The 13,659-nt window shown below is 36.4% G+C and overlaps 2 protein-coding genes across 2 annotated transcripts in view; one reads left to right on the top strand and one right to left on the bottom strand.

The window, feature by feature from the left end:
• The window catches only part of LOC107006804 (probable quinone oxidoreductase), a 16,591-nt gene extending 9,201 nt beyond the window's left edge, over positions 1–7,390 (top strand). Inside the window, exons 9-18 of the mRNA XM_015205326.2 lie at positions 67–147; positions 1,775–1,876; positions 1,975–2,070; positions 2,262–2,336; positions 2,870–2,989; positions 3,987–4,115; positions 4,293–4,370; positions 6,675–6,761; positions 6,945–7,031; positions 7,135–7,390. Of these exons, the coding sequence (XP_015060812.1) occupies positions 67–147; positions 1,775–1,876; positions 1,975–2,070; positions 2,262–2,336; positions 2,870–2,989; positions 3,987–4,115; positions 4,293–4,370; positions 6,675–6,761; positions 6,945–7,031; positions 7,135–7,185 (906 nt within the window). The 3' untranslated portion in view covers positions 7,186–7,390. The remainder of the gene's footprint in view (positions 1–66; positions 148–1,774; positions 1,877–1,974; positions 2,071–2,261; positions 2,337–2,869; positions 2,990–3,986; positions 4,116–4,292; positions 4,371–6,674; positions 6,762–6,944; positions 7,032–7,134) is intronic.
• On the bottom strand, positions 7,383–12,772 carry LOC107006821 (B3 domain-containing protein At3g19184-like). The gene is made up of 7 exons (XM_015205343.2): positions 12,509–12,772; positions 12,246–12,344; positions 9,135–9,166; positions 8,883–9,042; positions 8,486–8,692; positions 8,272–8,334; positions 7,383–7,751 (listed from the first exon to the last, which is right to left on the bottom strand). The coding sequence occupies exons 1-6, from the start codon at positions 12,647–12,649 to the stop codon at positions 8,299–8,301; spliced, it is 675 nt and encodes a 224-aa protein (XP_015060829.1). The 5' UTR covers positions 12,650–12,772; the 3' UTR covers positions 7,383–7,751; positions 8,272–8,298.
• Positions 12,773–13,659: the final 887 nt, after the last annotated feature.

Raw genomic sequence — 13,659 nt, 5'->3', positions numbered from 1 at the left:
CCCCCCCCCCCCCTGAACATACACGCACAGTTAAGTTCTTCACTGACAGAAGCATTTTTGCATTAGGTCAACTTCAGCTCAGGGCGGTATTTCAGTGGAAATGGCAAAGACATCACCTCCCTCCTTCCACTGGATTCTGGCTTCGAGGTACAAAAAGAACTGTCTGAATTCTTTGGGTTTGTTGATGAAATATGGAAATTTTCTACAAGAGAGAATAAATGTATGCAGCACGTGCCCACAGACATGCATACACTACATATTATGTGTGTGTCTATAAATGTGTGTATGTGTGTGTGTGCATATAGATGAGAGATTGGAGGGAGCAGCATGGGAAAACCATATAGCTGCTGCGATCTTCCAGTTTTATTATTTTGTGTCAAAATGTATAATTCTGAAATGTCATACATAAAAATCATAGATTGGAATACAGATCAATAGGAAAAGAATGCCCTATCCACAGGTACATCTACAGGACTTGGAAAAAATAAAGAGCAGCAGTTTCCTACACTGTCCTTCAAGCTGACATAGCTATTTGTATTTTAGTCAATCAGTTAGCAGAAAATGTTTGTATGAATTGTAGTTGTACTGATTTAGTTTCATGGGTACTTTTCATGTTCTGTGTTTTATTGATGCACATTTTCACTTGAGACTCTGTAGCCCTATTTGATTCGATTAGGAAATATAACATAATGAACCACAAGGATGAGAGTCTACTGCATTAGCTCTTTCAAATTATATTTTTTTTTTCTTGCATATTTTTTATTACTAATTGGTGATGCTTTTTCTTGATCCAAAAAGGAAAATAGAAAAAGAAAACAAAGTGGCAGTGCTTTCCGGAAGCTGCTATTAGACATGGATAGTAATGTGCTTTAATCAGCTAGAACCGATTTAACCATCCACATCAATCCATATACTGAAGTTATTTCAGCATTAAATTTTGTTTTTTCCTTCTGTTTTACAAAAAAAGTTGGTTGCGACTCGATGGAGGTTATGATATTCCACTGACCAAAAAGAATCTTAATAGAAATCGTCTCTTCAAGGTTTTGCTAAAAGTGTTGACTGGTGAATCGTTTCAAGTGTCAATCCTTTCAAATGCCATGTTTGTTTGGTCCTTTAAATAGGAGCTTGTTGCTAGTGGGAGGTATCCCGTGAAATTAGTCGAGGTGCGAGAAGTTGGTCCAGACACCACGGTTATAAAAAAAATGCAGAGTCGAAGCAACTGTCTGCGTCTTAGTTTTCTCCTTAGTTTCCTTCCCAGTCTACATGAACACCCCTCCATTACACCACTTGTTGGCTCCTTAAAGCCCGTTTTCTTAACTGAGGCATCCACCACAAATTCCTTTACCTATAACTCTCTCGTTCTCTTCCATCATACCTCCCTGATATCCGCATCCTGAAGTTGGCAAGAGTTCAGTCAACCTCAACACAAGATGACCGTCCGTACTTCAGTCTGCTTTCAGTTGCAAGTTTGAAAGCCTGGATGTAGATGCTCCTGTTAATGTGATCTTTGGTCATGTTATGTTATTGCTACCTTCTTAGCCTTTCATTTTCACCACGTGATGGTGAGCTAAAGTTTTATTAGCTTGTACTTGTCGTAATACCGGAAGATTGAATTGGTTCCTGAATGTGTTATGGAGTACTGAATGAAAGTCAGTTTTCTACTTTGATCCTAATTAATTCCTTAAATTGGAGTACTTCCATGCTTTCTTCATTATGTATATTTTTTTAAACTCCTGAATTTGCTTGCCTCAACTTTAAACCTCTTGTACTGCAGGCTGTGGGAGTAATTGCTGCACTCGGTGATGGTGTTAGAAATTTAAAGATTGGCGTGCCTGCTGCCATCATGACTTTTGGTGGTTATGCTGAATTTGTCATGGTAACTGCAGTTTTGCACATTTACTCTTATCAGATTTGAATTGTCTAATCTTTCATTTTCCTTGGTGAGTTTTTATGTAATTTGGCTTCTTTATTCAGGTCCCCACCAAACACATCCTTCCTGTAGCAAAACCAGATCCAGAAGTACTTGCAATGCTTACCTCTGGACTCACCGCATCAATTGCTCTGGAAAAGGTTAATTTAAACTTTACTTGTACAAGTCTTTGAAGAATTTTTTTTACCCTGTTTCTGTTGCCTCAGGAGAAGGACTGTCTATAGTCATGCCACGTACACTGTGCACTCTATTTCATAACAGTTGAGGTTGATTTATGAATGTTTTAGTTCATTCTTTTTTGAGTTATATTATTTACCATTGAACTCTGTAGGCTGCTCAAATGGAGTCGGGAAAAGTTGTCCTTGTGACTGCCGCTGCAGGAGCGACAGGACAATTTGCAGTGCAGGTATAGCTTAAAAGAAAAACAAACCTGTAAGAAGAGCAGTTAGCCTCTTATCCACAACATATATAAGATAAGAGAACTGTTCACTACCATGTAATAAGGAAAATAACTAGTGGTTTTTGACCTATCATATAATATTTTTGATCCTGTCAAATTATTTGCAGTGAACACCATTCTTATCAAACAAATTTGCAGTGAAATTGTACATCATATCTTTGTATTTTTGTCTTCCTCTTTTGAAAATGGAAAACTAGGTGTGCAGGCTAAACTTAAAAAATGAAGGAACTTGGAACAATTATTAGTTTTCAGAATGCTTCTTACCTACTAGATTAATTTTTTTCTAGTTGTTGTGCTGTTTTTCTTTTCACATTCTCCCTTTCCACATTTCAAATGTTTTCACCTCTGGAAGTGTGTTAATACATGTCATATCTTCTCTTCCTGTTTCTTATGTCTATATTATTGTATTGTACTGTTACTTTTCATTGTCATATTGGTAAAGTAACTAACACATTCTGAACTTTAATTTGCTACCAAAGCTTGCAAAATTAGCTGGAAACACTGTAGTTGCAACTTGTGGAGGTTATGAAAAGGCCAAGCTTCTTAAGGATTTGGGAGTTGATCGGGTCATTGACTACAAAGTGGAAGATATAAAAGCTGTTAAGTTTCTCAAACTCACTGGCTATATGTGCTTATAACTTGCACACTGTTGTCTTGGGTAAATATCACATTATTAGTTTTGTCATTCAAGGGTTATTTCATTGCACTATACATGTAATGCCTCAGAAGTCCTTGTGGAAAGGCTTGGAACCCCTTCAGGGTAGTTCTTAAAAATATCAAAACCCTTAATGGGAAAAGAGTTGCTGAATGGGGGTCTTACGAGAACCTCTATTTTTACAGAATCACTAATTAATGCCTTAAAAATAAGTCATGTCATAGCTGAGTGAAATGGACCTGAATAGAGTGGAGTGGATATGAGTATTGTGTATCTGATCCCAATAATTCTGGGAATGAGGCTTAGTTTGTTGATTGATCAACTGGTGTTGTCAACTCACTGTTGAAAAGGAATATCATCATAGTCCACTTCTCCACCAGCCGTCATTGGTAGAAATGTTCTGAGGAGCTGAATTCCTACTATCACTAATCAAGAGCTCATTGATTGAGATGAGTGTCTGTCACACTATGCTTATATACAGAAGTCTCATTTGTTGTAAAGTTTCTTCCTAAAGGGCCCAGAACATGTACAGAAATAAAATCAGCATGTGGAAACAGAGTGTTATGCAATGTTGATTCTGTGATTTCTTCCTAAAGGGCCCAGAACATGTACAGAAATAAAATCAATATGTGGAAACAGAGTGTTATGCAATGTTGATTCTGTGATGTTTTAAGTTCATGAAGTGGAATTTTGAACATTGTAGTGGGTGGAGAGTGCAAATTGACCATTATTATGTAGATATATTAGCAGCAAAACATGAGTACCTAGTGCAGTATTAGCTTCGGGTGGTTTCTCTGTTTTATGTTTCTTGTCATCCCTTTTTGAAACAAGTTCTTTAATGTTTGCGGTAGTTCTGATTTTATGGGTGAGCATATGATTTCTTAGTTTTAGAATAGAGATACTATTTTTAATTAGTTGTATATATATTTTTCCTTTACCAGGTTTTAAAGAAGGAGTTCCCTAAAGGTGCTGATATTGTCTACGAGTCCGTTGGTGGTGAGATGTTTGACATTTGCTTGAATGCATTGGCTGTCTACGGACGACTTGTTGTCATTGGAATGATTTCTCAGGTTAATTTATCATAGATGCACTCTCCTTTTCTTCTTTGGGTGGTTAAATCTTGTTTTCTTCTCTTTCCTGTTGGCTACTGTGATGATCTATTTGAAATACAATTTCTATCGGTCTCTCAACATACCTATCTTGTTTGTTTCGACTTTCAAAGGCAACTCACTGAGTTCTGGTTTCAGTATCAAGGAGAACATGGTTGGAAACCTCGGAATTACCCTGGAATATGCGAAAAGCTTCTAGCGAAAAGTCAAACGGTGGTACGTCTTGCTGTCTATTGTTTCAGTGATCTAATATGTTCCTTACATAGTGTCATATCATGAATGTGCTGATTGCAATTATGAATTTCGCTCAAGTTATAGAACAACTAAAGTATGAGTTTTAGATCTTACCACTTTTATTTTTCATGCTTGATTATAAATGCATAACACTCTTCACATTAATCTGTTTGTTTGATTTCATTTGGTATGGTGGTAAAGCCTAAAGGGCAACAGCTCCTCCGTATGAGAAGGATGCTTAGGTATATTCATCTTCAACCAAGCCATCGGAAAGTTGTTGTGAGGAATCCGCATGTGAAGAGGAAGAACTATGGAGGAAGTTGATTTTTCCTAAATATGGGTGCTGATTGTGTGGGTGTTTTTCTGGGAAGGGAAGCATAAGGATATTTTATGGAGAGGTATTATGAGATGATCAAGGATTGCTCATTCGTTAGTGGATTTGATGTTTGGTAACAACAACTCAGCAACCAAATCTGGTTTAGGTTGGAGTTATGGTTACCCAGTTTAATTTTGATTGATAAAGAGGCCACATTGGCTGAACTCCGAAGGAGGGATGAACACGAAGTGCTCTTGGACCTATCTTCAGAAGTCCCAGACTGGGAAAGGAAAGAGGTCGCAAATTTAGAGGAAGAGTTCCCCAGTTTAGTTTTGATTAGATAAAGAGGCCACAGTGGCTGAATTCCGAAGGAGGGATGAAAACAAAGTGCTCTTGGACCTATCTTCAGGAAATCCCTGACTGGGAATGTAAAGTGGTTGCAAATTTTTTTATATCATCAATCACCATAGCCAGTTCAAATTTTTCAAGGGAATCATATTATAATTTCTTATTTACTAGATGCCACCTATAGTCAATTATTGTCATTAGTATAGATGATCAAGAAATCCAACGGAATCATATTATAAATGTGCTCTCTCCTCCTATTCTTTGAAAAACTAGATCTCTGTTCGAGGACCCTTCTCCATTGGTTCCTTAGGAGATTCTTGCTACACATTTGAATTGGTCGTGACAATATTATTTGAGTATCGTTTCTTGGACAACAGTGGCAGCCATGGAGAAGGATATCAACTCCCAAAAATCCAACTAGAAATTGATGTTATTACAATATCCATGGCTGACCGAGCTTGGGAGCATGTACATTTTTTGTAGGAGATGAAGAGCATGCTAGCATAGTTTCTAACAGGAACAAAGTCCGCGAATGGTGAAGGTTTGAGTACCGACGTCAATGAAAACACAGATATTGGTGTAGGTAGTCTTCACCTGACGAGTTCTGGAAAAACTGCATACATAACGCTTTCTAGAATCTAAATTAGCTCTCTCTCTCTCTCTCTCTCTCCATCACGAAGGCCAGAAGGATCAAGAGCATAAACAGGAATCCTACACGAGTCGCCTATTTTCTTCAGGGTTAAACCAATTGGGCAGTTGTCCCTTATGAGAGCTAAACTTCCATTGTACATTTCATCCTCAAGGATGATTACCAAGTGGGGGTTATTTGTAATGATCCTGATTGTGACCCCCTAAAATAAGAGAAAACTGCATGAGCCATATGCAGACAAGGAAGGGAAGTTCAGTTAGCTGGGGAACTGTTGTAACTAATGAATTGAAAGGGGGATGCTACACAGGTGTGGACGTATGGTGACCTATTTAAACTAATTCAGTCATTGAGCGTTAACAGTTTGACCTCTTTGTTCTTCGAAAAACCTAGGATATTCTTGCTGAAAGTTGAATTGGTCGTACCATAAACTGCTGCATTTTGTATTTTTAAAAATTTTAAATTGATTTGGAATGAGAAGTTAGTAAATTTTTTAGCAAGTCAGTCAAAAAAGAAGATTTCCTCTGAGGGAATTCATAGCTCTATGATTAGTGAAAAACCTATTTTATCATTTGGATTTTTGATGACAATGGAGGAAGAAGGTTTCCTCTTTCTCCCCCATATTTGGTGTTACGTTGTATCTCCGTAGATAACCTTCTATATTGTTCAATGACAATAGAGAGGTATCCTGGTCAGATGCGACTCTGATGACTACCTACACTGTTAACTTGACCCAAAGTAGTGTTAGTAGAAAAGGTTCTTTCAAGTCCTAGGAGATCTGGATATATGTTGTCAGAAACTCCTCGTTTGTGGATCTTAAATAGGATTTTGGTATTGCTTCTAAACATCTTGCTTAATTTCTTTTTACTATTTTATAGAAGCATTCTTAGCTCTGTCTGGATGTCATGTTTTTTCAAGTGCATGGTATTTGTATCATCTTTTGCTAATTTGGTTGGTTGTGTGAGTTTGTTCTCAGGCTGGATTTTTCCTGATACAATATGCTCACCTATGGCAAGAGCATTTGGATAGACTGGTTAATCTTTTCTCTTCTGGAAAGCTTAAGGTTGGTATATTTTGGCGGATCTAATTTATAACCTATCTACTACCATGGCTTGAAGAAGTTGAGTTGGATTTGTTAAAGAACTAATTATTATCCACTCATTTTTTATGAATTTATCTGGTATACATAGAAGAGTGGTTTGGCTAATGAAATACTAACAATTGTCTGTTCATCTATGTTTTGAAGGTCGCTATAGATCCCAAACAGTTTGTTGGCCTACATTCAGTTGCCGATGCTGTTGAGTACCTTCATTCTGGTAAAAGTGCTGGAAAGGTATGAGAGGAAGGCGTTTGATTATAACAATTGTTTTTATTGTTGATTTAAGTCCCGTATCTCATATTTGTTAACCGTTTTTGTGATTTGAAAAACCACTTAGGTTGTCGTTTGTGTTGACCCGACATACGCTAAACAACCTGCAAAACTATAATTAGACATGGAAAACAACTATATCCGGATCCATGGAGATTTCAAGATGAAATAATCACTTCTGAATGTATATGGTAGCCTTGTCCGAGGAGCACTGTACAATGACAAAGGAATTGTATTTGTTTTGTAAAACAGTACTCAAACTTGTTGTAAGGTGTCAGTATTTATTGTCAACCTTTTATGTAGAACAGACTTGCCTGCTTGAATTTCAATCTCCCTTTAATGTTTTGTAAAATTTGAATGTCTCATAACACATATTAGTTAACATAATGCTGTCCGTCGGGAATATCAGACAAAATCAGAGATGTCCAATAAATAAATAACTAGGACTAAATACAACCTTGTAAAATAAAAGGATAAGCTCCAGGATGAACAAAAACTATTGCACCATACGAGTCGGATGGTTGATATTTCGGCATTAGTACTAAGTTATTATGTCAAAGGAGTAGTTAAGCAGCAATAATAATTACAATGATGCTTGCTCCAGGTTCCTAAATAATTTGGACATCTACAAGGAGAGAAGGGTGATCCCAAAAGCTACACTCAGGTGAATGGCATTTTTGTTCCCTGCCAATCACACGGAAAAAGAAAAAGCATTAGTACCCAATATCATTTAAGAATGAGGAGTGTCTCTTCCTCATCATGGACTAGATTTTAGCTCTTCTAGGTGTGAATGTTGAGGATAGATGAACAACTTAAAAGCAAGAGGATGAAGATAGTATCCAGCATGACTCAGGCGCTAGTAAGACAGAAATGGAGAATCTATGCCTTCGAATGATTCAGTAATAACAGATTAGTCGAATGATGGAACAAGACACAGATAGGGAGGGAATGGCCTATCAATCATCGGTTGACCTTTACTTTGAACCAGACATGAAGAATCTCAGCTAACTTCCTGACATAACAAATGGTAGTTTTTTCTTATATGATTAGGCACACAGTTTCCGATCAATCATCAAAGGGAATTGTCAAAGCGGAATAAAATGAGGATTCCTAATGGATCGCTCGCGATGCAAATCCTGTAGTTACACTACACTAGAAAACGTAAAATTCTACAGCAAAAATCTCTTGAGCTGAAATTGCTTACTTGATATATTTCATTATCTTGTGTCTCCTAATCTTCCACTTGATTAACCCTTATGATGTAAACCTGAAATTCCAAATAGAGAAAACATGTAGGATTCAAAGCCTGAGGCAATGTCCTAATCTAGAGAGTACAGTTGTATATTTCAGATGTATTTAGAAATAGATTTGTTTGTTGAAAAAAGATGCAATGACGGTACATAACATTCTCAGTTTACCTTAAATCTTGTTGGCGCAACCAACTGAAAAACTAGTGCATCACCATCAATTAATTCATGATCAAGGGCATACCCCCTCCATCCACCACTCAGGCCCGTCTTCAACGCAAGGTATTTTGTTTGAAATTCATCTCCATTCTCATCAACCAAGGTGACATATTCGTCGTGTTTAGGTAGATGTGTCTTGCAAAAATGAACAGGAAGACCCTAGAAAGAACAACCATGCTTGAAATTAATAAGCTACCTCACCCCAAACTAGTTTGGATAGACACAACAATACTAAAAGAAGTGGTAAATTTTTACAGTGCTAAAAGCTTTCAGAAAGAACTCCAAGTGAGAAACTTAATAACTTCTCAAAGAATACCATTCAGCAAGTTTATCATTTTCTTTCACTTACCAGCCAAAATCCACCGGTTACATGTGATTGCAGCATAGGTTTCACAAAACTTGGGAAATCAACATCTAACTCTGATTGCAACTGCTCTGCTCTTCCTATAGCATACTGCCTATCTTCGTCTGCAGCATAGACGCGATTTAACAAATCTTTTCGCTTGTAGCTGTAAATCAGAAAGTCACATTTTAGGCCCACATTGAAAATGCATTACTGAATACTTCAGCAAAAAAAATAAAAATTCTTCAGGAGTCAAACCTTCTTGGTCGTCCCAAAGGTTCAATAGGAACCTGCCAGAATCAACATATACATACATTACTATGATTGATATATCATTTAGAGGGAAAGCAATAATGAAACATAGTAGAACTATACAGAAAGTGGCACAGTATTATTGAATACTATATAGCTAGAATATTATATGAGATGGAACACGAATCAATCAAAAATTCATACCATGTGCGCTCTGTAAGAAGTAAAAATGTTCTCTAGTGTTATAAGCGGGTATCCTATTTATTTCTTGTGCTTAGTACGTAAGTAAAAATTTTTGTCCCTAAAAGTATTTGTATATAATCTAGACAAACACTACGGGAGGTGGGGTGGGGATGTAGGGGTGGGACAGTGGGGATAGAGGTTAGGGAGTGCCAGTGAAGATGAGATGTGTTGGAGGAAGGAGGACATAATTAACGTGGAATTGTCACTTACGGAACTTACTTTTTCGTACTACCATTAAGGAGGTCATTTTCCTCATTTTTATTGACCTAGTTTATCTGAACATGAAAAAATTGAAAGTTTCATGCACACCGAACACACTCTATATGTTGAGAACATATAGAATGTCTTAGAACTTGGAGAAATCTATATATCTATACTACATCAAAGTGCAAAGCCCTCTAATTTCAAGTTTAAATACTAATCTACTCTCCCCGTTACACTTAAAAGCTCTAATAGCTAAAATAAACTTGCAAGGCTCGAAACGTATTGAGTGCTTTGCCTCGCTTTATGTGCACTTTAGTGTTGTCATCAAGGTTCCAACGGAAGTGTTTCCTTAGCAATGAGCCTCTTATGAAGAAGTGACACTAAATAATTGATATTTCACTTTATCATTATTTTCAATTTCAATTTCTTTTCTCCCTTTGGGCCTTTTCTCATTAAAGTCACACTTAATTTGAGTTTTGCACTAAAAGCTCCATGGACCTTAGAGATTTTTTGTGCTTCTTGCATTTAATAACACTGATGGATCCCAAATTCAGTGACTTCTTAAAGAATGGTTTGATATTAATACCAGAAGAAATGGTTGTGAAACACAAAGGTGATACTACTACATAGGAAAAGCTAAATATCATAATATTCCATCACTACACCAAAATGTCAATTTGGCAAAGTTTATGAAAGATGGGGCAAACTTAGCAAGTCGAAAGGAATATGTGAATCAACTAAACAAGATGTTGGTAAAAAAAATTCCCAGAGATAGCAAAATATTTATACGTTTTGACACTATCAAGAAAAATGCATGAATACTTTAACACCGAATGGTCATTCACCACACAGGTAATGTGTAGAAAACATGACTGGGAACAGGGAAGTGAACTATATTTGCCTTCCCTTAAACAAGTTAATTCTCAAAGAAAATGTGCCAATCATGGTACTTAGGAATTTGGATCCTTCAGAAAAATTACGCAATGACTCACGAATGGATTGCCACGGGTTCAACAACATCATACATGCAAAAATTACAATCTAATAATCCAATGGCAAGCATGTGTTTCTTTTCGAGAAATTATCTTCCACCACCTGAAAATGAAGGATATCATTTAAAATTTGTTCGCAAACAATTTCCAGTTCGACTATTCTTTGATATGACGATAAGTAAAACACTAGGATAAACAATCCTGAAAGTCGAATTGTATCTACCGCAATGGCGCAACATGTGTTCTCACATGGCCAACTACGCATTGTCCTTTCAAGAGATATTTCCATGTCAACAACTATAATGTATATTATGACAGAGCAACCCAAACGAATGAAAGGAATATATACCCATAATATAGGGCGTCCGGTATGGAGGAGAACATCATTTTCCCCATGATTGGTTGATCAAAATGTTGGAAAACAAGCTCCTAAAATGAGGAAAAATGTCTTCCCAAATGGAATTAGGGATAACAAGTTGTACAAATGACATTCCAAATTTACTATCTCCTCCCACCCACCTAATCCACCAAACCCCCATCCCTTGACCATCTCACCAACCACTCCCCATCTCATTCCACCTCCATAGTGTTTTGCTAGATAACATGTAAATTTCTTTTTATATTTTCTTTTAGCTAGATAACATGTAATTGTCCTAGGGATAGTACCTTTTCTTGCTTACTTACCAAACAATAGAAAAAAAGTAAGAAACCCACTAGTTTTCCATGAAATCAAATTCAAGGGGAAACATTTTCCTTCATAGTATTTACCCAACACACTCATAGACTTTTTTTTTCTTTTTGATGACAAGGGAAACCCCAGCTACCCTTTGGGTGCTCACAGGGTAAAAATTCCGCTCCTATACAATATCTCACAAACCACATAAGAGAGGTAACCCGCACTAGGCAAGCCTGGTACAACGAGCTCGACCCAGAAGGTGAATCCCTTGCTTTCACTGACAAGGGGTTTCGAACTTGAGACCTCCAACATGGAAGTCCCAAGCTCAAACCATTGGGCCACCCCGAAGTACAAAGAAGTATTAGGTGAGCAACGTTCCATTACATGCTTATACAGCAAAAAGCCCGAAGTATAAAGAAGTATTAGGTGAGCAACGTTCCATTACATGCTTATACAGCAAAAACGTATACACAATTTCCGAAACTATCAAAACTAAAATAAAAAAAAATAAAAAATTAAAAAGCCAAAAGCTACTTAAAATAATTCAATCCGAACACCCACTAAAATTTCATCTGTACAGGTATAGATGATACAAAATTACCATGAAGATGGCAAACATGTCAAGACCCAATGATCAACATGGATGATTCAAAATATTATCTACTATATTCTTTTCTTGGAACTAGTAACATGTGGTTTACCACTAAGCCAGGTAGAGTTTCTGGACTGGAATGTTATGGGACTTATGGCTGATGTGACAATTAGATTTTTGGCACCTGAGTTGCATGTGGTTCTTTAGGCACATAGCTATATAATAAATGTTCTTGTAAAGTATACATGAAAGATACTAAGTGGAAAACCACATCTATCTCCTATTTATGGTTCTAGCTACGCCGGAATATGTGGAGAACACTTCTGATATACTAGGTCCGGGGGAAAAAATCGAACAAACGGAAGTCCAAAGGAAATATTAATAAGATAGAGAGAAAGGAAATCGCTTACTTCTTTATAGTTGGGAGGAGGCTTATCCGCAACACGATTGGACCTTCTCACAGCAGAGCGATCCACCTCCTGCCTAACCGTCGGCTTCGCCTTCTTCATCTAAAATCCCCAAAATCACATTTAAACGAATTAGTACACGATAAATGGATCAATCAATTACACCGCACTCCCAAACTAGTTAACATTGTCTGTATCTATTCCGCTTTATGAGGTGCATTCACATAAACTACAAGCATAAACGAGAGAGAGAAAGAGAGGCATACAGGAGAGGGCTTAGGGTTCGTAGCGTTGTGAACATCTTCAGCAAGCATAGTTAGCTTCAGCTCTTGCCATCTCTTCTTGTTCTCTTCGATTCTCTTCAATCGGCATTCTTCGTAAGCTAACTTCTTCTTTAGTTCCGCCATTTTTTTGGTTAGAGAAAGCAGAAAACGGTTCAAGAAGTAGAAGGAGAGAGAGGGGGAAAAGAAGATGATGATCGGACAAAGAGGCTGCAAAGGGTAGTTTAAAACCCTCGATTTATGGAGGATATAATATAATAATGCCTCGTTTGGCTCCACTTTGTATATTTTGAATTTCAAATGTCACTCACTAGCTCTAGACTCTCTCTCACATGTAAGACACATAATACTTCACTAATATCTAAAAAAATTTATTAGACCATAATTTTTTGATAAAATTTCCCTTTTTTATTAAATTTTATTTTTCTGGATTAGATAATAAATTTTAATAATGTTTTTTTTTTTAACTGAGTATAATAATTGATTTGAAGAAATTTATTTGGACATGAAATTGTGGACATGTTTGACCATAAATATTGTAAAAAATATTTAGGGAAAAACATGAGAATTATTGGTTGGTCATTGTTATTATTGTCTGATTAGTATTTTTAGCAAACAATCTAAGTTCCCAAATAAAGAAAAATACTTAAAATAGATTGTCATTAAATTAATAGAAAAATTTCCAAAAAAAAGATTATTATTTCTTAATTAAGAGTGGTAATTAGAGTTGGGTAAGTTATGAATAGTTAGTTTTTGTAAGACATGTAAAGAGTCTTGACTTAAGTCATCGATGGTCTCTTAAAGTTGTCTGCATAATTTACTTAAACATCTCAATTAAGATTAGTACCTATTGAATCCTTTTACCTATTCAAAATTATTTCTATTAGACATTTCTTGATAATCAGCAAAAAGATATGAAGAGTGTGTGATACACTTGCACTGACAGGTAAAAAAGCTAATTAAAAAAATGACATGTGGCACTGAATCCATAAAATTTTGATTTAAAATTATTTCAAATACATTTTATATCTAATTTTTAAAAGAAAATAATGAAAATGTCAACCTATTGTAACCCACCTCCTCCTCCATCTCAACCCCCTTTCATCTTCACCTTCTTCCGAAAACACATTTGTTTT

This window comes from Solanum pennellii, chromosome 1 (assembly GCF_001406875.1).
Source record: "Solanum pennellii chromosome 1, SPENNV200".
Classification (NCBI taxonomy): domain Eukaryota; kingdom Viridiplantae; phylum Streptophyta; class Magnoliopsida; order Solanales; family Solanaceae; genus Solanum; species Solanum pennellii.
Note: the sequence above shows the minus strand (reverse complement) of the source record. Positions and strands in the feature narration are given on the sequence as shown.

Bases quoted from the DNA above. Each gene is read 5' to 3' on its own strand.
- LOC107006821 (XM_015205343.2), bottom strand. From the start codon at position 12,649: ATGGCGGAACTAAAGAAGAAGTTAGCTTACGAAGAATGCCGATTGAAG. The intron at 9,167-12,245 runs GTAAGCGATTTC...TGATTCTGGCAG, and splicing joins CTCCTCCCAACTATAAAGAA to GTTCCTATTGAACCTTTGGG. The intron at 8,335-8,485 runs GTAAACTGAGAA...TTGGAATTTCAG, and splicing joins TTGCGCCAACAAGATTTAAG to GTTTACATCATAAGGGTTAA.